Genomic DNA, 23169 nt, shown 5'->3' on the forward strand with positions numbered 1-23169 from the left:
TTCTTGTTCCCATCCGAACAAAAGAGCATATTACGGTCTTACTGCTGAGTCGTTGCCCTCCTCCAGCCCACCTCACATATCCTGGTGGACTCGCCTGTTTCCTGCAATCTCATCCATGCTCTCGACACTGTGCTGGGAAATGCAGCAAACTTTCTGGCCATGGTGCGTATCAGAATCAGAATCAGAATCAGAATCAGAATCATCTTTATTTGCCAAGTATGTCCAAAACACACAAGGAATTTGTCTCCGGTAGTTGGAGCCGCTCTAGTACAACAAACAGTCAATTTACAGAACACTTTGGGGACATAAAGACATTGACAAAAAACAATTGTGCAAAAAGATGCAGAGTCCTCTAGCACTTAGAGCAGTTCGAACGACTAATATTGCAATAGTCCGGTGCAATGACCATTGTGCAAAGGGCGCTGAGACTTCAAGGAGTGTATGCGGTTTAAAGTGACAAGTAGTGCGATCATCTGGGACAATGTCGGTTGTGCAAATGTTACAGATACTCCTCAATCAGTGTGCAAATGGAGCAGATGCTACTCTGGCATGAGTGGCCAGTATATGCAAATAGTGCAGCATGGCGAGACAACTACAGTGAGTGCACAAGTAATAAATAATTGGCCCCACAGAAATGTGACAACGAACTCAAGTCAAAAAATTGCCAGCTTGTTGTAATGGAATTATAGGTTAGGTGTTTAAGAAGTTGATCGCAAGAGGGAAGAAGCTGTTGGAATGTCTACTAGTTCTAGTTTGCGTTGATCGGTAGCGCCTACCTGAGGGAAGGAGCTGGAAGAGCTGGTGACCGGGGTGCAGACGGTCCGAGAGGATTTTGCACGCCCTTGTCTTAGTTCTGGCAGCGTGCAAGTCCTCAATGGTGGGTAGGGGGTTACCGACAATCCTTTCAGCAGTTTTGATTGTCCGTTGCAGTCGGAGCTTGTCCTTTTTTGTAGCAGCACCAAACCAGACTGTGATGGAAGAACACAGGACCGATTCGATGACCGGTTGTGCCATCCTGAAGAAGCTGCAAAATCTGAACAACTTCTTACGAATGTCTCAGTGTGTCACTAGTGAAGAAGTCGGTCACTGGGAAAATGCAAAATGAACCAAGAAGCAGCCAGACAGGATAGGGACAGGAAAAGGTTTAACAAAAGGTTGTTTTTCTATTCATCTGACAAGAACTTTTTGCAATGGTCTCGTCACATTACTCTAAGTTCTCCCATCCATTTTCTATAGCTCGCCCTTATCCCAGCTGACTTCGGGTGAGAGCAAGTCATAGGGAAATATTGAGAAACCACCATTTTGAACGCACATTCACACCAATGGACAAGTCTCCAATGAACTTAACACGCATGTTTTTGTCATGTTGAAGGAAGCCAGTGAACCGAAAGAAAACCAACACAAGCACATGCAAACTCCACACAGCAGGGCCTGAGCCAAGATTCAAACCCAAACCGCTCAACTGTGAGGCAGAAGTGCTAACGATACGTCACATTTAAGTCTAATCGAAGCAAACAGTGAAGTGAGGTGAATTACTGGGAATTAGTGGTGCCTATACAGTATAAATAATTCTCAATACAATCAGAAAGCCATCGAAAACGTATGCGTGTATGCAAAGTAGTTCTGTTGACCAATTTAAAAACACGTTTTGACAGAAATGTCTTAATTCTGACAACAAAGGTAAAAGCATGTGACTTACAAATATAAATTTCAAAAAAAAAAATTTTAAATTTCAAAAACATATCAACTGACCTTAGAATATTTGAGGGTGTTCGTTGCCACTGCCCATATGACCTGTTGAGAAACAACAAGAGACTACTTTTTACCTTCCGAACCTAATGTCAAGCTTTTCACTCCATTTAACCACATGAGGGCAGTGTTACTCCAATTTAAAACCAAAACGGCAGAGGCCGGGAACGTGAGTCCACTAATAAAACAATTTCAATTCAGTTTTTGCACCCATTTGCTCATAGAAAAAAATGTGCCCCCAGAAGGTGAGTTCTTCTCACATTCTCTCGTTGTAAATTAGTTGAAAATTCTGTACGCTTGGCAAGATGATAATTAAACTGTTTTATGATTTTAACATTTTATATCACGATTAAGTTGCGTGATGGTTTTCTTGTTTGAGTTGATTTATCATTAGTTCTAAACACACTGACACTGAGCATGGCAGTTTATTTGGCGAGGATTGTTTTTTGTTTTCCATGCAAAGGATAATATAAGTAAACAATATACAGGATGTTCGAAGAATTTCACATCATTTGGTATATATATATATATATATATATATATATATATATATGTATATATATATATGAGTAACTGCATTTCCTCAACAACAAAAAAAAATAATTGATTGATTATCTTGAAAAAAATATTATTTATCAACATTTCAACATATTCAAACAGATATAGATGTTACAACCGATTGCACGAAGCCTGACAAATGTTCAATATGCAAACCGCCGGTGACATGACACACATTTTCCTTTTTCCCTTCCTTTTGGAATTTTTTGTTCCAAGTCTAAATCTTCTTTCCATCAAGTGTATTTTTATTGAATTTCCTCTTGACTGTGTTGAAGAATATTTTAACACAAAAAAATATATATTTTTCATTGATAATGAATGTCATTCTTTACCCTGGAAAAAAACAAAAACAAACTTGAACTTCAGTTTAATATTAAACTTTATTTTTTTACACATCAGGTTGAACTTTTAGACAAAATTTATGTCATTAGACTATTAAATGATGTAAAGATTGTTTGCATATTATTTATATATATGTCAAAAATCTGCTATAACAATGGCAAGACAAGCTTTCTTGAAATATGTCATTTATTTCTTACTTTCTGTCATTGAACTGAGCAGCAGTTTGGAACCACACCTTCTCCACCTGCTTCTTCCCAATGTTATTAAGTTTGTGTAAAATCCCAGTGCCACTTTTAGATAAACGCATGAGGTATTCCTCATTTTCAGGGTGCTGCTTTGAAATGTACAAACACAACACTAATTGCTGACAGAAGCGAGACAGGACCAACCAAAAGAGGCAGTCTCTCTCTGCCGCGTTGAGAGGAAGGACACTTTCCCAGCCTGCGAGAACAGGTCCACCCACATCAATGGGGTTGTGGTGCAAATGCATCATGTACATAATGGTGATGGCTAGCTCATAGACATAGTAACCAAAGTGTATATCCCCAAAATCAATTATACCAGCAACCGTGTAGTCTTTGCCTTCATTAGCTTGTACGAGCACATTGAGATCGTTTAAGTCCCCGTGAAGGAGGCCTGAAGGCAGACACAAAACAGGATATAAGAAGTTAATATCCGCAAAACATCACATCAGAGAAAACCTTTTTAGAAGCATTTTATAAAACATAAAACTGGGACAAATACTGTTATTAAACAGATTGTTAATATTTTCAGTATGCACAGTATCATGTAATGTGTGTAGAAAGTGGAAAGGCATGAACAACAGTTACAATCAAATCAGCATTATAAAACAGGATGTTTAATTTAGCTACCAGGTTATGACCAAAATCTACTAATCAGTTACACCTTAATTATTGATACGTAATTTTAAAACATTAATGTCATACTCACACTTGCGGAAACTGGGGTATTTGTGGGCGACAGTGGTCTTGTATTGATGGAGGACAGACCCTACAACCTCCTTGAGAGGGTCTCCATCTAGTACATGCAAGTATTTCTCCAGAATGGGAACATTTGACAAACTCCATTTGAAATTGTCCCTCTGCAACTTGCTAAGTTGAGGATGTTCCATCTGGGAACAAAATAGAAAACACAACTTAGTATACAGGCAACACTGTTCATGAGTGGTAAGCAATTTTGATTCACAGCAAAAAATGGTTTACATTTCGATCTGCTTTGGAGAGGCCCATGTGTGGAGTTTGTTTGTTCTCTTGAAGAAAAGAGAAAAAGTAAATATTGCACTCGTACAGGAAAAGCACATTTACAGTGAAACTATAATAGGGGCAGTTATTTTTTTTATTGTCTTTTTTCAATACGAAACAGAGGTGTTGCTGTACTGGTTAGACAACCTCCTTCAAGGTGGTTGACTGTATTAAGGATTCGTATGTACTGTACATTGTGAGAAGTAAAGGCTCACTACAAAGAGAAGTTGCATCACAAAATTATTTTTAGAAATTAAATCTGGTAGTGTAATTAAGTGTGGGTGGCAATTATCCTCTCGCTTTCTTTTTCTTAAACCTGTCATTCCACAAGTGTTTTGTAGTTAACCAGAAGAGTTCGAGATGCAGCACTCCCTCCGTTGCAGTTTGTATTTAAATGCAGTCTGAATGAGGTTTGAGGGAAAGGGAAGGAAGAGAAGAGAGGAAAAAAAGAGGGAAAAAACAACAGCAATTGAGAAGATGGAGTTCATCTATGTGTGGATTGTGAAGGAAGTGATGCACAACAAGCAGAAATACGTATAGATGCATGAAATTTCAAACATAATGAAAATAAAAAATTAGGGTCTGTTCTTCTGTATTAACAAGAGATGACACTATTTTGGACGCTTCTAAACAATTGAAGGGTCTGTCCATCCCATCCATTAAAGGCCAATCAGATAAAAAAAAAAAAAGAAGGCCGTCGCCTAAGTGAACTGCACATTTTAGTCTACTGTGAAATGAAAAGATTATTTCTATCAAGAAAAGCCTTAGGTTCAATTATTTTCTGCCATCCATGTTTGATGTCATCAAAAAATATTCATAAGCATTAAGGTGGACAGCTGGGGGGTACATGATTTTTTTCCACTTAGTAGTAAAAAACAGCAGTGCAAATGGTTTACAACGGAATTACTTGCACCTGTCTGAGAATGTTGTCCACTCTGGCTGCAGTCTGGCCCACTTCATAAAGTAGCTGTGGTGAGATAGGTGCCTTGGAAATAGGGGATCCAGGCAAATAAGTCAACAGGCGCACCAGGTACTTCTGCAAGCCATGGCCACAATCTGTCAAAGGTAACAATCCAACAATCGGCCTTTCAATGTATTACCTCTCTCAGCAACTACAATGCCATGAAAAAGTATTTACCCCTTTCTGAAATTGCTATTTTTGACAGTTTTTCCCCAAACATTATGAGGCTTTACACGGTCAGGATTTTTGGGGCCGATCACCGAATGGGTGCTCACTTATTGTAATTAAATTACCTCACGCACACCGAAACTTTAGAGCATGATTCAACATTACGCCGAGTGCTAGCACTAGCTTGCTAGGCTACAAAACATTTTGTTGACTGCTTGAGAACCGTATGGTATTAAAAGTACGTGAACATTCCTCAAGCAATCCTTGAATGAACGTCCTCTCCCGAGCACCGGTGACCACCAGCACACGTTCCCCCGCCCCCAGTTTCTTCTTATAATACACATGACGCAATCCATTGCTGGTGTCGTCGCCATGGTAACGAGTGTATCCGTTTCACATTTGAGTTGACAAGATAAATGCCCAGTGATCGTAATAGCCAGGATGTGGTGGTATAGGAACACAGATTTTATTGCACCAGTTTCACATAGTGCAATCGTGAAAGACCAAATAAATAATATCACCATTTAAAAATTGCATCTTATGTTTACTTTGATTATCTTTGTCTGATATTGACATTTGTTGATGATCTTAAACATTACAGTGTCGCAAAAAAGAATTTGAGACGGGAGAAAATACTTTTTCACGGCACTGCACTAATATTGCAGAAGACCAAAAGCTGTCTTATGCGCACGTTTGTTTGCATTATATCAACGTGTCTGCACAACAACTCACACCCTCCCTCAGTCTTAAGTGACTGGTCGCCTACCAATGTCTTCCAGGATCATGACCTCTCCAGTGGTTGTTTTCAGGGCTGTTTGAGTCGGAAGTCCATTCTCATGCAGGAAGTTCATGGCATAAGTTTGTAGTTCAAACAGGATTGGGTCCTTACTGTCCTCTGAGTTGATAATCTTCAGCACATACTCGCCACCTTCAACCACCGCAATGTAAATATTCTGGTCTTCAAAGCTGGGCAGATAGTGGAGTTCAGATGTAGTTAGCTTGTAGTGTTTCTTCACAAGCGCTGCTGCCTGAGACTGGCTGAGGGTGGGTGTAGTCTGCTTCGCTGACATTATGCTGCGGAAAAAAAATTTAAAAATCCTCATGGTGATACATATATATGATATTGCCGATCACTCTGCTTGCACATGCTCGTTAGGTCAAGATGTCTTTGGACAACAGCGGCACTTCCAGGATCAGAGGTTTAGGGGTGCTGGGATTCATTTTAGGGCTGGCTCAGCACACCCAAAATGGGCTAAAAATGCCTATGCCAGTCAGCTATTCAGTAGCACTTGGACTTTAATATTATCACATGCACCCAACACAACAACTAACTTCTCTGAATAGAAATTTAAATAGAGGACAATGGAACTGTCTGACCAGCTGAATCATTTCCTACAGCTAGAAAAATCAAGTCAGCTAATGCCTAACTAACAACATCAACAGTGGCCTACGATTAAGTGCAGCAAAAACAAGGAGTTGATGATAGTGTGTTGGTATTGAGTGGTTGAAGTGAATAAACGTGCTACATATCTGAACACCATATCACATGCATGTTAGTCAACTGGTGTACGGAGTTGCTGTGCCGGCACATTGAGGAAGGGAGGGGCTGGCCCCCTCCACCCGTTAGGGGGGGCCCAAGCCAGCGAGTCCATCCCGTGGGGGACCAAGCCAGGGGGACTACACCCACTCCCGAGAACCCAGCACAACCGAAGCAACCCGACCAGTCCCAACGGGAGGGGCAAGGGTACCAGACCACCACCCTCCCCACACCCAATCAGCCACCAAGCCCCCACCTTTTAATTTAAAAAAAAAAAAAATTTAAAGACTCAATATTGCCAAATGCCACATGGCTTTTGTTGTACTTATGAGTGGAGTTTGGGTCTTCCCAGAATTAAAATGACTGAAACAGAAGATCCCTTATTTTTGCAACAGCAGGACAAATGTCAACTCAACTCACCTCATAATGTGTGACGGTGTTCCGTCGTGCAAAACGATCTGCTGAGAAGGGACGTTTCCGTAACTAGTACTTCCTCTAGTGATGTTTCGACATGCAGAGTATTTGAAGGGTATGTCAGGTAATTGAGGAGGTGTTGCCCTAGTGTTGTGTTACATTTTGGCTTGTACATCCCCGATTGTCGATGAAGGATTCTTAGAGCTTTTTCAGTATACCAAAGACACGTGAAACTCATTGAACGCTTGCGTGCAGCCACACAGCTGGAATCATACTGTAGCGTATATTGGTTTTGGATTAAAACATAATTTATTTAGGAAAATAATACACTGGAAGTGACGCCTGTGTTGCTCCATTGTTACGTTTAATGCTATAATCAAACTATTTCTGTCTCGTAAAGGGGCAACACATCTCTTTTTATATTTGGAAATTTTAGGAAAAGGAACGAAAAACCTCTATGTTTCATAATCAGAAGGTTGCTACAGGAATGAAATCAGAGTCCTCGATTTCAGAGGCTTAACTGTTTCACTCACACACACCAAAGTACGACACAGGAAGTGGAATTTCCGAGAAAATTTAATGAAGTCTAACAGGGAAATCTACAGGGAAACAATACGGAGGGGTTTAACTTCAGAACAAAGACAAACAAACTGTCATACACTGCCTGGCAGTTCCATTATTGGAGCCGGGATGGCGCTGTGTGTCCTCTCTCTCCCCCCTCCCCTCTCTGTTTTCAGCACCTGTCTTCAATCAGCCACCGGTGTATATAAGCTTGTCTGTTCTTAGTATAAGTATACTCTTAAGTATTGCAGCCTCTTCTAGCGGTACTACGGTCCACCTTATGTCAAGTAAGCTATACTGTTCCTTGCTTCCCTTGTTAACTCTTGTGTCTCCTCATTCCCAGTGCTCCTGACCTACATTATTCCTGCCACCAAGCCAGCCGCCTGTTCTGTCCACTGCCTGCCACCTGTCCATGCCGCCGCCTGCCAACACATCCAGGACCACCTCCTTAACCTTTCCTCAATAAACTGTTCATTGTTTTACATCTGCCTACGCCTGCTCTTTGGTCCAGCTTCTCCCCACACGTGGCACAAACATTGGTAAAGGAGGCTGGACTCTGGGTGTAAGCTGGAATGAGGATGTACGGTGAGCAATGCATAGAGCTGGGATTTCTCTTACTGTTAATTTAAACCCAAATATACACCAATCTGTACTTAGAAGCCCGCACGTTGGACTTACGTTGCGTGGAACACAATTTAGGCAGGCTGGTCGATCTCCCAGATGCTTGGCCAGGGCGCCGAAAAGGGTAGTTTGAAGGAAAAGGGGGGGAAAGCAAAAGAAAAACTTCAAGTGCAGGACGGCCGGAGCCCTTGAGTGCCGCTGGTCGCCACTCACTCGGAGCAAACTTGCGCCGCACCTTTTCTTCCTGACGGATCTTTGCCCGTAAGCTGCCCATGCACACAAAAGTGTAGTTTCGGGGCGCTAGCAGACTGCGGTCAAGCCAGCCTCCACTCGAAAAGTAGCAGTCAAGCCAGCCGCCCCTAATTTTGTTCATACTAGGCATTACGGTAATAGGTCGCCAACTCGCGGCGAAGCCACCTTCAAAATAAAAGCTTCCCAATAATACGGATGTCAGTGCTCTTCGGTTAAGGAATGCAACCAGCAAAGTTAATTTGAATCTTGAGATACATTAAAAAATGTTGTTTATTTGATATCTTAAGAAAAATAAATGGTAAACGGACTGCACTTATATAGCGCTTTATCTACATCATCACAGTGCCCAAAGCGCTTTACAAAGCCTCACATTCACACACACATTCATAAACCAATGGGCGACTGCTGCCATGCGAGGCACTGCCAGGCCCACTGGGAGCAAATTAGGGTTCAGTGTCTTGCCCAAGGACACTTCGACATGCGGATAGTCGGACCAGGCATTCGAACCTGTTCTACCTACTGAGCCAAAACCACCCCAACATAATCCCATTGGTATCGCAAGACAAGGCCAGATCTGTGTGACAGACCACCAAGGACTCCACTAGAAGAGGTTTGATGAAGATCTGATATTGTATTTCAAAATAAAAATCTCTGAAAACTGCATATGTTGCTTTCATTATCCCTGACTGAAAAAATCTGTTAAATCTTTTTAATGAGATATCGCAACACCGGTCCAGTTCTGGGGGACACTACACCACCCCAGGTCTCCAACAAAAGAGGTCCCATCAAAATCTGATGTGGCATTCCAAAATAAAAGACTCTTGAAATTGGTGTATTTCACTGCCATGATCACGGATTTCAAAAATTCTTTAAAAAAAAAAACTCCTACTTATCACAACACCAGACCAGTTCTGGGGGACACTACATCCCCCTCCCCACCCCCAGGTCTGCAAGAAAAGAGGTCCCATCAAAATCTGATGTGGCATTTTAACCTAGCATGCATGTTTTTGGGATGTGGGAGGAAACTGGAGTGCCCGAAGAACGCAACACCTTTGACCCTTCGTACATGTAGGAGACAATTACAGGATGCTACTACATTACTCCCATCACCATTTGATGTAATATATCTGCAATCTGTAAAAAACCCAGATTGTTTTATCATTAAATATGATTTTTTTGGGTATCAACATTAACGCTTTAACCACTGAAGTAATTTCTCATGCCAGTCTGACACTGGAAGGAAGACATGCATGGATCCATCCATTTCAACAGCACTTATCCTGCTGAGTCGCGGGGTCAGCCTACCCTTACTGAGTGTGGGCAAAAGACAGAAAAAACCCTGAGCTGGTCGGCAGACAGTCGCAGGGCACATACACTGTAGAGACCATCACTGAGTGGGAACCAAACCCACGCTGGCTGCATTGAAGTCAGGCAAATGAACCACGACACCATCAGTAACTGGAATGAAAACAGTGTATATTAAATAGTTACAAGAAAGACGGTTTTCTATATCTTGATCAAACCCCCTCCTTGAGCCATTACCTTATCGTGGTGGAGGGGTTTGTGTGTCCCAATGATCCTAGGAGCTAAGTTGTCTTGGGCTTTATGCCCCTGCCAGGGTCACCCATGGCAAACAGTTCCTCGGTGAGGAACCAGACAAAGCACGGCTCCTAAAACCCCTATGACGAGTACAATTAATGGATTCAGGTTTCCCTTGCCCGGACGCAGGTCACCAGGGCCCCCCTCTGGAGCCAGGCCTGGAGGTGGGGCTTGATGGCGAGCGCCTGGTGGCCGGGCCTGCACCCATGGGGCCCGGCCGGGCACAGCCCGAAAGGGTAACGGGGGTCCCCCTTTCCATGGGCTCACCACCTGTGGGAGGGGCCATAGAGGTCGGGTGCATTGCAAGCTGAGCGCTGGCCGAAGGCGGGGACCATGGCGATCTAGATATAGTCAGACTCGCCTCCACGCACAGCTTGGGCTCTGGTACCAGTCCTCTCGAGAAGGGTTGGACACTCTTCCACTCTGGAGTTGCCCACGGTGAGAGGCGCCGAGCAGGTGTGGGTATACTTATTCCTCCCCGGCTCGGCGCCTGCACGTTGGGGTTCACCCCGGTGGATGAGAGGGAAGCCTCCCTCCGCCTTCGGGTGGGAGGACGGGTCCTGACTGTTGTTTGTGCCTATGCACAAAACAGCAGTTCAGAGTACCCACCCTTTTTGGAGTCCTTGGAGGGGTTGCTGGAGAGCACTCCCACTGGGGACTCCATTGTTCTGCTGGGGGACTTCAATGCTCACATGGGCAATGACAGTGAGACCTGGAAGGGCGTGATTGGGAGGAACGGCCCCCCCGATCAGAACCCGAGCGGTGTTCTGTTATTGGACTTCTGTGCTCGTCACGCATTGTCCATAACGAACACCATGTTCAAGCATAAGGGTGTCCACACATGCAATTGGCACCAGGACACCCTCGGTCGCCGTTCGATGATCGAGTGGTCGTGTTATCGGACTTGCGGCCGCATGCGGCCGGTGCTGTCAACTGATCACCACCTGGTGGTGAGTTGGCTCCGATGGTGGGGGAAGATGCCTGTCCGACGTGGCAAGCCCAAACGTATTGTGAGGATCTGCTGGGAACGTCTGGTGGAATCCCCTGTCAGAAGGAGTTTCAACTCCCATCTCTGACAGAACTTTGCTCATGTTCCGAGGGAGGCGGGGGACATCGAGTCCGAGTGGACCATGTTCCGCGCCTCCATTGCTGAGGCGGCCGACCGGAGCTGTGGCCGTAAGGTGGTTGGTGCCTGTCGTGGCGGCAATCCCCGAGGGATGCAGTCAAGCTGAAGAAGGAGTCCTATCGGGCTTTTTTGGCCTGTGGGACTCCTGAGGCAGCTGATGGGTACCAGCTGGCCAAGCGGAATGCAGCTTTGGTGGTCTCTGAAGCAAAAACTCGGGCATGGGAGGAGTTCGGTGAGGCCATGGAGAAAGACTTCCGGACGGCTTCGAGGAAATTCTGGTCCACCATCCGGCGTCTCAGGAGGGGGAAGCAGCACTGTGTATAGAGGGGATGGGGCTCTGCTGACTTTGACTCGGGATGTTGTGAGCCGGTGGGGAGAATACTCCTCAATTCCACCGACACGCCTTCCCATGAGGGAGCAGAGTCTGGGTTCTCTGAGGCGGGCTCTCCTATCTCTGGGGTTGAGGTCACTGAGGTGGTTAAAAATCTTCTCAGTGGCAAGGCCCCGGGGGTGGGTGGATGAGATTCGCCCGGAGTTCCTCAAGGCTCTGGATGTTGTAGGACTGTCCTGGTTGACACGCTTCTGCAACATCACGTGGACATCAGGGACAGTGCCTCTGGATTGGCAGACTGGGGTGGTGGTCCCCCTTTTTAAGAAAGGGGACCGGAGGGTGTGTTCCAACTACAGGGGGATCACACTCCTCAGCCTCCCTGGTAAGGTCTATTCGGGGGTGCTGGAGAGGAGGGTTCATCGTGAAGTTGAATCCCAGATTCAGGAGGAACAGTGTGGTTTTCGTCCTGGCCGTGGAACAGTGGACCAGTTCTACACCCTTGGCAGGGTCCTCGAGTGTGCATGGGAGTTCGCCCAACCAGTCTACATGTGTTTTGTGGACTTGGAGAAGGCGTTCGACCGTGTCCCTCGGGGGGTCCTCTGGGGGGTGCTTCAGGAGTATGGGGTACCGAACCCCCTGATACGGGCTGTTCGGTCCCTGAACGATTGGAGTCAGAGTTTGTTCCGCATATCCAGCAGTAAGTCGGACTCGTTTCCGGTGAGCGTTGGACTCCCCCAAGGCTGCCCTTTGTCACCGATTCTGTTCATAACTTTTATGGACAGAATTTCTAGGCGCAGCCGAGGCATAGAGCGGGTCCGGTTTGGTGGCCTCAGTATTGCATCTCTGCTTTTTGCAGATGATGTGGTTCTGTTGGCTTCATCAAGCCGTGACATCCAACTCTCACTGGAGCAGTTTGCAGCCGAGCGTGAAGCGGCTGGGATGATAATCAGCACCTCCAAATCTGAGACCATGGTCCTCAGTCGGAAAAGGGTGGCATGCCCTCTTCAGGTCGGGGATGAGATCCTCCCCCAAGAGGAGGACTTCAAGTATCTTGGGGTCTTGTTCACGAGTGAGGGGAAAATGGAACGGGAGATCGACAGGCGGATCGGTGCAGCGTCTGCAGTGACGCAGACTTTGTATCGATCTGTTGTGGTGAAGAAGGAGCTAAGCCGAAAGGCGAAGCTCTCAATTTACCGGTCGATCTACGTTCCTACCCTCACCTATGGTCACGAGCTGTGGGTTGTGACCGAAAGAACGAGATCCAGGATACAAGCGGCCGAAATGAGTTTCGTCTGCAGGTTGTCCGGGCTCTCCCTTAGAGATAGGGTGAGAAGCTCGGTCATCCGAGAGGATCTCAGAGTAGAGCCGCTGCTCCTTCACATCGAGAGGAGCCAAATGACGTGGCTGGGGCATCTGATTCGGATGCCTCCGGGACGCCTCCCTGGTGAGGTGTTCCGGGCACGTCCCACCGGGAGGAGACCACGGGGACGACCCAGGACACGCTGGAGAGACTACATCCTTCGGCTGGCCTGGGAACGCCTCGGGATCCCCCCGGAAGAGTTGGATGAAGTTGCTGGGGAGAGGGAAGTCTGGGCGTCCCTGCTAAAGCTACTGCCCCCGCGACCCGACCTCGGATAAGCGGTAGAAAATGGATGGATGGATGGACATCAGATTTGCGTGGGAGCACTTTTGCTGGATACCTGGGGTGGTGTTGTGTCCCCCAGAACTGGTCTGGTGTTGTGATAACTAGGAGATTTTTTTAAAATAATCTTTGAAATCCGTGATCATGGCAGTGAAATACACCAATTTCAGTGGACTTTTATTTTGAAATTCCACATCAGATTTTGATAGGACCTCTTTTGTTGCAGACCTGGGGTGGTGTAGTGTCCCCCAGAACTGGTCTGGTGTTGTGATAACTAGGAGATTTTTTTTTTATGAATTTTTGAAATCCGTGATCATGACAGTGAAATACACCAATTTCAGTGGACTTATATTTTGAAATGCCACATCAGATTTTGATGGGACCTCTTTTGTGGGAGACCTGGGGTGGTGTAGTGTATCCCAGAACTGGTCTGGTGTTGTGATAACTAGGATATTTTTTTTAAAGAATTTTTGAAATCCGTGATCATGACAGTGAAATACACCTATTTCAGTGGACTTTTATTTTGAAATTCCACATCAGATTTTGATGGGACCTCTTTTGTTGGAGACCTGGGGGTGTGTAGTGTCCCCCAGAACTGGTTTGGTGTTGTGATAACTAGGAGATTTTGTTTAAAGAATTTTTGAAATCCGTGATCATGACAGTAAAATATACCAAATTCAAGAGTCTTTTATTTTGAAATGCCACATCAGATTTTGATGGGACCTCTTTTGTTGGAGACCTGGGGTGGTGTAGTGTCCCTCATAACTGGTCTGGTGTTGTGATAACTAGGAGATTTTCTTTAAAGAATTATTACCGTAATGCCTAGTATGAACAAAATTAGGGGCGGCTGGCTTGACTGCTACTTTACGAGTGGAGGCTGGCTTGACCGCAGTGCTAGACGGTGCTTTCTGCGGTCTGCGCTTGGCGGCGTGGCGGGAAGGTTCGGTGCGTCTCCGCCACTTCGTGTAGTGGTGGGACTCCTTGCCAAGGTGAGAGTACGAGAGCAGTGTCGGAGCTAGACTTTTATCCTTGAGGTGGCCAAGGCTATTTCAGGGGGTCCACAAACTCCGACAATGAATTTGATACTCGACCAATGAATTGCAATCAGTCTCTAAATGTTGCAATGTACATACCAAGAACACAGATGTTTGTGCGCATAAATTAAAGTTTATTAACAATCTTTACAACACAATGGACACACAAACACAACTTATTACCCACTTACAGATACTCACACACACACAAGCAATTCACTCACACTCTCTCTGTCCACCTTACCGTTGCCTGACTTGCTTCTCTTTAAAAAGAAGTTATATATCTTGTCCCCCTGTCTTTTCATTTCTCAACGGACCCTATGAAAAAAATGACCAGTTTTCTAACACATCACATCACATCCCAATGTTATCAAATCCCATATTCAAGCCAAAAAAATGTCTGGGGAAATAGACCACTGTAGATGTAAGTTTCATACTCAAACAGTCAGCTACTAAGTGGTTCCCAACTGGTTTTGCCTTAGTCATGATGTCGCAATCGACATTTTTGGCATTCTTCAGCAACTCAAACTTATTTCACAATAAAATAGACCAGTCATACAAAAGCCTTTATGCACAGTTGAAAACATGAAAACAGTTTATATATATGAAACATGAACAAACATGAAAAATATGAAATAAAAAGGGACACTTTTTATGAATAAAAAGGCAGACTTTTTTTTTTTGTCGTTGAAAAAGGCAGACTTTTTGAATCAAATGAAAAAAAAACTTGACAAAATACTTAAATAAAAAGGCAGAATTCACTTGAATTGCAGGTAGGCTATACCTATTTTGTGAGCTGGAGTGAGCTGGAGCCTATCCCAGCTATCATCGGGCAGGAGGCGGGGTACACCCTGAACTGGTTGCCAGCCAATCGCAGGGCACATAGAAACACACAACCATTCGCACTCACCTACGGGCACTTTAGACTCTTCAATTAACCTACCATGAATGTTTTTGGGGATGTGGGAGGAAACCAGAGTGCCCGGAGAAAACCCACGCAGGCACGGGGAGAACATGCAAACTCCACACGGGCGGGGCTGGGCATTGAACCCCGGTCCTCAGCCTGTGAGGCAGACGCTCTAACCAGTCGTCCACCGTGCCGCCATCTGCCTATAATATAGTCAATTTGTTCCAGCCCATATATTAAAAAAATTCATGCAAAGTCCAGAGTTGGAAACACATTTTCAAAAGTTGTTTTTTTTTCCAAAAACCTTGTCCATACATATATTGTACCATATCTCTATGGTACATATCAAGTAAAGGCACAGTCAAATTTCATATATTGTCTGCCTGTTTTTAAAATGTTTTTCCGCTCCTGAAATGTGTCACTACCGTAACACAGCAACACACTGCAATAAAAAAAATTATATTAATCTGTTAATATTGTGTCCATACACCCTCTAGAGAATAATTTTAGTAATTTATTATGAAGGGTTTTACAACTAAATCAATTAAAATTATTTTTTTAAACAAGTTTCAAAGTTTATTTTCTAAGACTCATCAAAATTTGAGTTCCATCATGCGCAGAGCTTGAGGGTGTGGGAGGTGGCGTGGAAGCTGTGCACAATCTCTCCATCTTTCTTTGACTTTTCACCAATACCCTGTGATGTTCTGACCTTCCTTTGCTCCCTGTCAGATAAATCACTGATAGATTTGACCTTTCCTTCTTCCTTTGGTTTCTTGTTTCATTCTCATTCCTTCTTTAAATATTCTTCGTACTTCTCTGGGTCTTCCCTCAATCTTTTTCTGTATTCTCTCTCACCCTCTCTGCTCCACTCTTTTTATGTTCTTTTGGCATTTCTGCTTGCTTTCTCCCAGCTTAATGTCATAATGTCAAATATAAAACAAAATTATCTTCATCTTTTATCATATCATACACTATTTAGCACTCTGAAATTCGTAAGAATGAAATGTGCTTTACAAATCAAATATAATATAATAACATTATTATTATTATTGTTTTAAGAGTATAATGTAATAATAATGATCAAACATTGCCTTGAATATGTGGAACATTACATGTTGTCACTACCATAATTATTACGTCACAACCGTAACGTTACAATTTGTTACGGTTGTGACATTTTTAGCTAATTCCTAAGCATAACTCAAACATGCTAACAAGTAAATGGCTAGCAACAGATGCTTGAACACTTGTACACACAACAAAACATAATATTTTGCTTTGAGGCCCCAAAAGTGTACTTACTTGCAGATAATATGTGTACAGTTGTGACAATTATTAATGTAACATACTGATTTTCAGACTTTGGAACACATTTCTTTAAAAAGGATGAGAGGTAATCACTCACCATGCAGCCATGAGGGACAGGGATGCAGTGTCACTTCCTGGTCAGAAATTCAGGTGTGTGGCTAAAACCAGCCTCCACCCATGTGGTAAAACGACTCGTGTTACGGTTGTAACATGAAAGTGTGGGACAGCATTTTTTTAAAGCATCCATCCATCCATCCATTTTCTGAGCTGCTTCTCCTCACTAGGATCGCGGGCGTGCTGAAGCCTATCCCAGCTGTCATCGGGCAGGAGGCGGGGTCCACCCTGAACTGGTTGCCAGCCAATTGCAGGGCACATAGGAACAAACAACCATTCGCACTCACAGTCATGCCTTCGGGCAATTTAGAGTCTCCAATTAATGCATGTTTTTTGGGATGTGGGAGGAAACCGGAGTGCCCGGAGAAAAAACCCACGCAGGCACGGGGAGAACATGCAAACTCCACACAGGCGGGGCCGGGGATTGAACCCGGGTCCTCAGAACTGTGAGGCTAACGCTCTAACCAGTCGCCCACCGTGCCTTTTTAAAGCATGTTTTGTAATTTAAAAAAATAATAATAAAATAAATTCAAAATGAATAAATATTTTACATTCTGATTAAAATAAACCAAACATATATTTTAAAATAAATGACAAAATTATTTTAAGTATTATTTTCATGGATTGTAATTTAGGGTTTAGAGATTGGGACAACTACTTTCAAAATGGCAAACGGCATTTGAATGCAGCATTCGAGGTGGGCGGTGCTGTTTGAAGCGCATAGAACACGTTTGGCTAGCAAGCGCCAGTGCTACTTGGCGTTCAAACGCGAATCGTCATGTCGGGAAAAAGCTTTCGAGTAAGCGACGGGGATTGGATATGTCCCGATAAAAAGTAAGATAGCATACGATATTAAATGACTGTAGATTATTCAAATAATCTGTTCGTTGTTTTTTTTTTTAGGGCTGATTATATGGTGAAGTAGCCGCAGGTCAACTTTGTTTAGCTTGCCAGGCCTTGCATTGTTCGCCACCAAGTAGCCATCTTCATTCTTATTAGTTATCCAAGAAGCTGAAGAAAAACAACGATAACAGCCGAGCCTCGATTAATAGAGGGGCTTTAGTGGTTTTAATTGTCGGCGATTCTGTTTGTGTTTGCTGACTGACTTGCAAGCTAGCGAGGCGGCTAACGTTAGCTGCTTTCGGCGAGCCTCTATTAACGATTCTGCGTGGTGTTGTTTTTTTTTTTTTTTTGTCGTACCCCCCGGCGTGGAGGGCAAGGTGTCATGAGATTTTGAGATTCGTTTCTAACGTCTCAAGTAGCGGACAGCTGCAGTGCTTATTGCTTTGCCGTCTTGTATCTTAGGAAGCGTGTCAAGGTGCTGCACCAAGTCAACACTAACAAGCTCCGTGTACGTTTTAGTACGATGCAGTATTTGCTTACTGATGTGTTGTCTTTTTCAGGTGTGGAAACGTGAACTTTGCAAGGAGAACAAGTTGTAATAGATGTGGGAGAGGTGAGTCTGGTGAAATGAATGTTTAATCTAGGGATTCAATTCTGATTCAAAGAAAGTGTTTTGTAGACGCCTATTTTACATTACAAATTTTTAACGGGACACCACCATGAAGTCCCACAATATCTGCTTGTGTCTGAATTTACTCACATATTTACTTAGTCTGAAATCTGGCCTGTTTAGTTGAACACACAGCTGTATGAATAGCAACAGGTGGATACACGGGTTAATTGTATCTTCTGCCACCTAGTGGAAGAGCTTTTCATAGTTCTGCCGGTCATTAAACATCTCTGGCATACATACATGCATGCACAAATACATTATTTTTAGGAAATAAATATTTATTGGACCAATGAAGTGGAATTGGGTAATCTCCTGCAGCACACCTAATGATCTCTCGCAGCACATCATTGGCAATCACTGATCTAAGAGATACTGGAACTCCTGAGCATTTTTTTTCTTTTTCTTTTTTTCTTTTTTGGGCAGAGAAAACCACAGAGGCCAAGATGATGAAAGCAGGAGGGACAGAGATTGGGAAAACTCTGGCTGAGAAGAGTAGAGGACTTTTCAGTGCTAATGATTGGCAATGTAAAACGTAAGTGTCAGTTGTAGCTGCGTTCCTATTAAGTTCTAGATTTTATGTTCATGTTTGTCCCTTCTCTCATGCCCTTGAAGATGTGGAAACGTTAACTGGGCGAGGCGGTCGGAGTGCAACATGTGTAACACTCCCAAATATGCCAAGCTTGAAGAGAGAACAGGTCATTTAGAAAAAAAAAAGGGCAACATTCCTGTATCTATTCTATTATATCAATTATGCAATGCGATCTCTCTTCCATGTCTCTCTGATACACTTTCAGGTTATGGTGGTGGTTTTAATGAAAGGGAAAATGTGGAATACATTGAGCGAGAGGAATCTGATGGTGAATATGATGAGGTGCGCCCTTCCTCATGGTGCTTTTTTTTGGGGGGGGGGGGGGTGATTGTGCGTATTGTTGCTGTTCAATGACAATCATGTCACGTTGCCATTTATTAGGAAGGATACGAAGCTCCTTGTTCAAATGGTGAAATGTTTATGCAGGCGTGCGTGTGCTTGAACAAGGACATATTTGTAAATACTAAACTTATAAACTGTAAATCTGTGTACATGATGAGGAAAAAAATGTGAAGAAAGAATAATAATTACTGTATAATAGAAGAAGAAGAAATGGAAGAAGCAAGGCTATCTGTTTGCTTATCTAGTAACTACATTACGGTTACTAATTCTTGCACAAGGGAGGAAAAATGTTAAAATTTCTCTCGGTTGTCGGTATGTGTGTGCCCCGCTTTAAGATCAAGATGTCAGAAAAGTATTGCAGTGATAGTGTCCATTCAAATCTGCATAATTCATAGTTGAATGGAAAATGTAGCCACCCAATTTTTTTCCTGCACGCGCTTTGGTTAATCAAAACTTGGTGAAAGTGGTTGGCGCTCTTCTTCAGCATGTTGTCACTGCCCATCAAAAGACAGTTAAATCTTCTTGTTAAATCACTGACCACCTAGGTCAGTGATTTAACAAGATAATTTGTTAAAACATGGCATTAATTCAAACTTGTCTTAATTGGTTGTTTATACACTGTTATCGGAGCATGAGGAAGAACGTTGTCCTGTTCTGAGGTTGTCATCTGACAGCAATGATATACTGTTGTGGGTGCATGTTCAGGATGCAATAAACAATTGCTGTATTTATTCTGTTAATATCTGATTCATAACACAGTTTGGGAGGAAAAAGAAAAAGTATCGTGGTAAGAGCAGTAGCAAGACATCTTCCTCAAAAGGAAGTGAAAAGAAAGAAGTAGTGAAAAAAGCTCAGCCACCCCCACCGCCACCGCAGGACGATGACGATGAAGAGGATGACGACGAAGACGGTGACCTGTCCAAGTACAAACTGGATGTAAGCACACAGGCTGCAGCATGAGATGGAAAGACTTGAATAATACAGTATGAGCAAGGCATTTTGTTTGTGTAAATATTTTAGCACAGCTGTCAAGCGCTGGCTTTTGAAAGCAATTAATACAATCTTGGGGAAGGGGTGCGAAGTCTTGTTAACCTCACCAAATGCTTGCTGTTTAGGATGAAGACGAAGATGACGATGACGGCGACCTCTCCAAGTACAACCTGGATGCCAGCGATGAGGAAAAAGAGCAAGCCAAGAAAAGGGGCAGCCGCTCGGGCTCGTCCCGTTCCCGCTCGTCCTCGCGCTCATCCAGCTCCAGTTCTCGGTCGAGGTCCAGGTAAACGGGTACAGGTCAAGGGTAACTCCGGGCAAAATGTCAGTATCAGCTCTCAACTTTCCTTCTGATTAACTGATCTCCATACTTTCCATGTTGCTGTCTCGTATTTTTCCATTTATTGTGTTGTCATGGTTTAGTCCCTCTCCTACTGGGCTGTATAGACTGTAGACTGAATGAGCCCTCTTAATATGTGAAGATATATTTTGACTTCCATGAGAAGCCTTTCGCAAGCTGCCATTCACCTGCTAGAACAACAGATGGAGCTGTAAGCCTTAGCTTTGAAGCCACTGGAGGTAGTCCAATATGGAAGGGTAAATGACTGGTCGTGATGTGTTACTGTGGAAATTGTGTGATGTCATACAAAAGAGACAAGCCAAAATTAAACACAGGTTTCTAAACTTTACACATAACCTATGGTAAATATTTATATGCCATCTATAGAGAGGAGAATGTCTGTTTTTTGTTTTGATCATTACACTGGGAACACAATTTTTGTTGAGTTAGGTCTGATAGCTGTTTTTAACAAATTTTTGGGTGCGGAATCAAAAACTGATCTGTTGCTCTCATCACGTCAAGTTTTTGAACAAAGGAAATGTATACCTATTTAAATAAAACACTTAAGATGGAATAGTTACAAGCTTTGAAAACTCACAAAACGGCATAAAACGAAATGGAACTTACAACGGTATGGCCATGGTTACAAGGTTGAGAGAAAAGCCATCACAAATCCTCTTAATTCCTTCTATGCTAGCTTTCAGTTTGCAGATATTGATAGTACTGTCTCAATTGTGACTGCACAAACCAGTTGCCACGTAGCTGGAGATGAGTCCAATCGTAATCAGCTGGCAAGTCTTACTACAGCTAATCAGTTTAATTTTGCTTACCTGGAGGGGTAAACTGTGGAGAAAAAACTTGATGTGCGAGAAAAATGACTGCAATTTTGGAATCAGCATGCCAATTTTAGTTTTAATCAGCATAAAAATCCAACTCAACAGATTTTTTTTTAAATGGTTCCCCAATGTGTAGCACGTTGATAGTTCGTCTTTCCAAAAATATTGGAGAGTTTTTGTTTGCTTTTGTCTTTCAGATCCGGTTCTAGGAGCTCCTCTAGTTCCCGATCCGGATCTCGCTCGAGGTCCCGCTCCAGGTGAATGAGGTGACATGCACTCTCTCTCCGCGGAGAGTGTTTGTATGGGCCCCAAGGCTACTCAAACAGTGTTATGACATAGATTCCATTTATTTAAGACTACATTGGGATCAATGGATCAATACAAACCCCGTTCTATTGAAGGACAGAAAATATAAATAGTTTTAGGTACATAATTGACCCCATTGTTAGTTATAAATTGCAATTTGGCCCTGGTTGGAAATTGTTCTGTATGACCACAAAGTAAACAGATCAGTACCTTTTTAAAGCTATAGCTTGTACTCTGAGGCTTCATCATGGTGCTAATCTTTCCCAGACCCTACTGACCTCAGTGCTTGGTTTATCCCTCCAAAAGATCCAGCTCCAGGTCTGGAAGGGATCCTCACCCCGGAAGAGATCCGTCTCCCCGTCCTCCTCACCCGAGGGGGGACAGAAGCGCAGTCGCTCCAGGTCGTCATCTGCAGGGAGAAAACGGAGGCGCTCTAGATCCCGTTCGTCCGAAAGGTTTGGGTTTAAAGTGGAATACCACAGTGGCACTCACTATAGCCGTTTATCGCCTCGCTCACGACCTTGTCGTGTTGGTTTTCATGCACTGACCTTGACTTGATACAGTACAAGTATGCTGATCTAAATGTTGATGACTATCAATGCTAACGTATCTTCCCTTCCCATCATATTGTGTGCTTTCAGGCGCAGCAACCAGTCCTCCGGATCCTCCCATTCTGGCTCCAGTTCTAAAAAGAAATAACTTAAATTTTAATGCCTCAGTGAAATAAACCTCAGTGCAAGTGCATGTTACCATGAGAGGAACAACCACATCCATACAGTATGCTGTTCACCATCTACACACATACACACACAAAAACTATACAGTAGCAACTCTCCCTATATGTCAACACACTCTCTGCCCAACTTGTGACAAATGTCCAGACATATAAAAAAATACGGCCATTCAATGTAAATGGTTGGTCCCTATTTAGGGATCATGTTGGTGGCAGTATTTGTTGTTCTTTGGGGACCTGTAGAATTTCCCTCGGGACATGGCATCCTCTCAAGTATACGAAGAATCTGTCTAGGGAAAAGTACACGTAGGATCGAATACTGGTTGTTTACTTTGCTTTTAAGGTAAGTATTACAAAGGTTTTGTTATTCACGAACAGTACAAATTTCAATCAAAGTTAGCTTAGATGTTTTCATTTGTCAAACACTTACCACAATGTTTGGATTTGATTCACAAATTGCCCATATTAGTGTAACAAGACTTTTTAGAGTACAACGTGACTGCTTTCTACATATGAAACTGTATGTGTGTAAATAAAGTCTTGTCAACCGCGTCCCTTGTCACTTCTCTGAAGATTTCAAGCATACGCATTTCTATACCCTCACAATATGATTCCTATTACAGCTTTTGAGGAAAATGCAACATGTTGTTAAATAGTTCAGCTTGTAGCCAGAAGGCTAAGCAAGCTTTTGAGCTAACACTATTAGCTTCGATAGTAACGGCCAGATAAGTCACCTGTTGGGTGCTTTTTCAGCATTAGAATGAACTTTTTTGATCAATTTTCTCGAGTTTGATGCCATGTGGATGGTTTAAAATAAGCACATTATACATTTCACGGTTTTGTGATGACAAATAGTTGACACAACCAACAGTTGGAGCACATTTTCTGACACAAAACGCATTGAGCGTAAACTACTGTATATTGAATGTATCAAATGCTATCAAACCTCATGTGCACTTCAGGATTCTTAAGACTTAGCATGCCTGCAGATTTCAAGCACATTGAGTGGTTCAAATAGAGCTTTAAAAAAA

The 23169-nt window shown here is 43.3% G+C and overlaps 2 protein-coding genes across 3 annotated transcripts; one reads left to right on the forward strand and one right to left on the reverse strand.

Annotated features, from left to right (window-relative positions):
- Positions 1-2713: 2713 nt before the first annotated feature.
- On the reverse strand, positions 2714-16637 carry LOC133406787 (hydroxylysine kinase-like). Of its 2 annotated transcripts, none has more exons than XM_061684703.1 (5): positions 16470-16637; positions 5807-6114; positions 4825-4967; positions 3601-3781; positions 2714-3285 (listed from the first exon to the last, which is right to left on the reverse strand). In XM_061684703.1, the coding sequence occupies exons 1-5, from the start codon at positions 16478-16480 to the stop codon at positions 2843-2845; spliced, it is 1086 nt and encodes a 361-aa protein (XP_061540687.1). In that variant the 5' UTR covers positions 16481-16637; the 3' UTR covers positions 2714-2842. The 2 variants fall into 2 exon arrangements, with proteins under 2 accessions (XP_061540687.1, XP_061540688.1); XM_061684704.1 differs by lacking the exon at positions 16470-16637 and adding an exon at positions 6998-7078.
- A 552-nt stretch (positions 16638-17189) lies between these two features.
- Positions 17190-22690, forward strand: zranb2 (zinc finger, RAN-binding domain containing 2). The gene is given in 11 exon segments (XM_061684547.1): positions 17190-17320; positions 17890-17942; positions 18426-18534; positions 18615-18697; positions 18797-18873; positions 19693-19869; positions 20049-20209; positions 21297-21356; positions 21712-21731; positions 21734-21860; positions 22047-22690. Coding segments are annotated over 11 exon segments (981 nt in total). The 5' UTR covers positions 17190-17264; the 3' UTR covers positions 22105-22690.
- Positions 22691-23169: the final 479 nt, after the last annotated feature.

Source organism: Phycodurus eques, chromosome 8 (genome assembly GCF_024500275.1).
Source record: "Phycodurus eques isolate BA_2022a chromosome 8, UOR_Pequ_1.1, whole genome shotgun sequence".
NCBI lineage: Eukaryota > Metazoa > Chordata > Actinopteri > Syngnathiformes > Syngnathidae > Phycodurus > Phycodurus eques.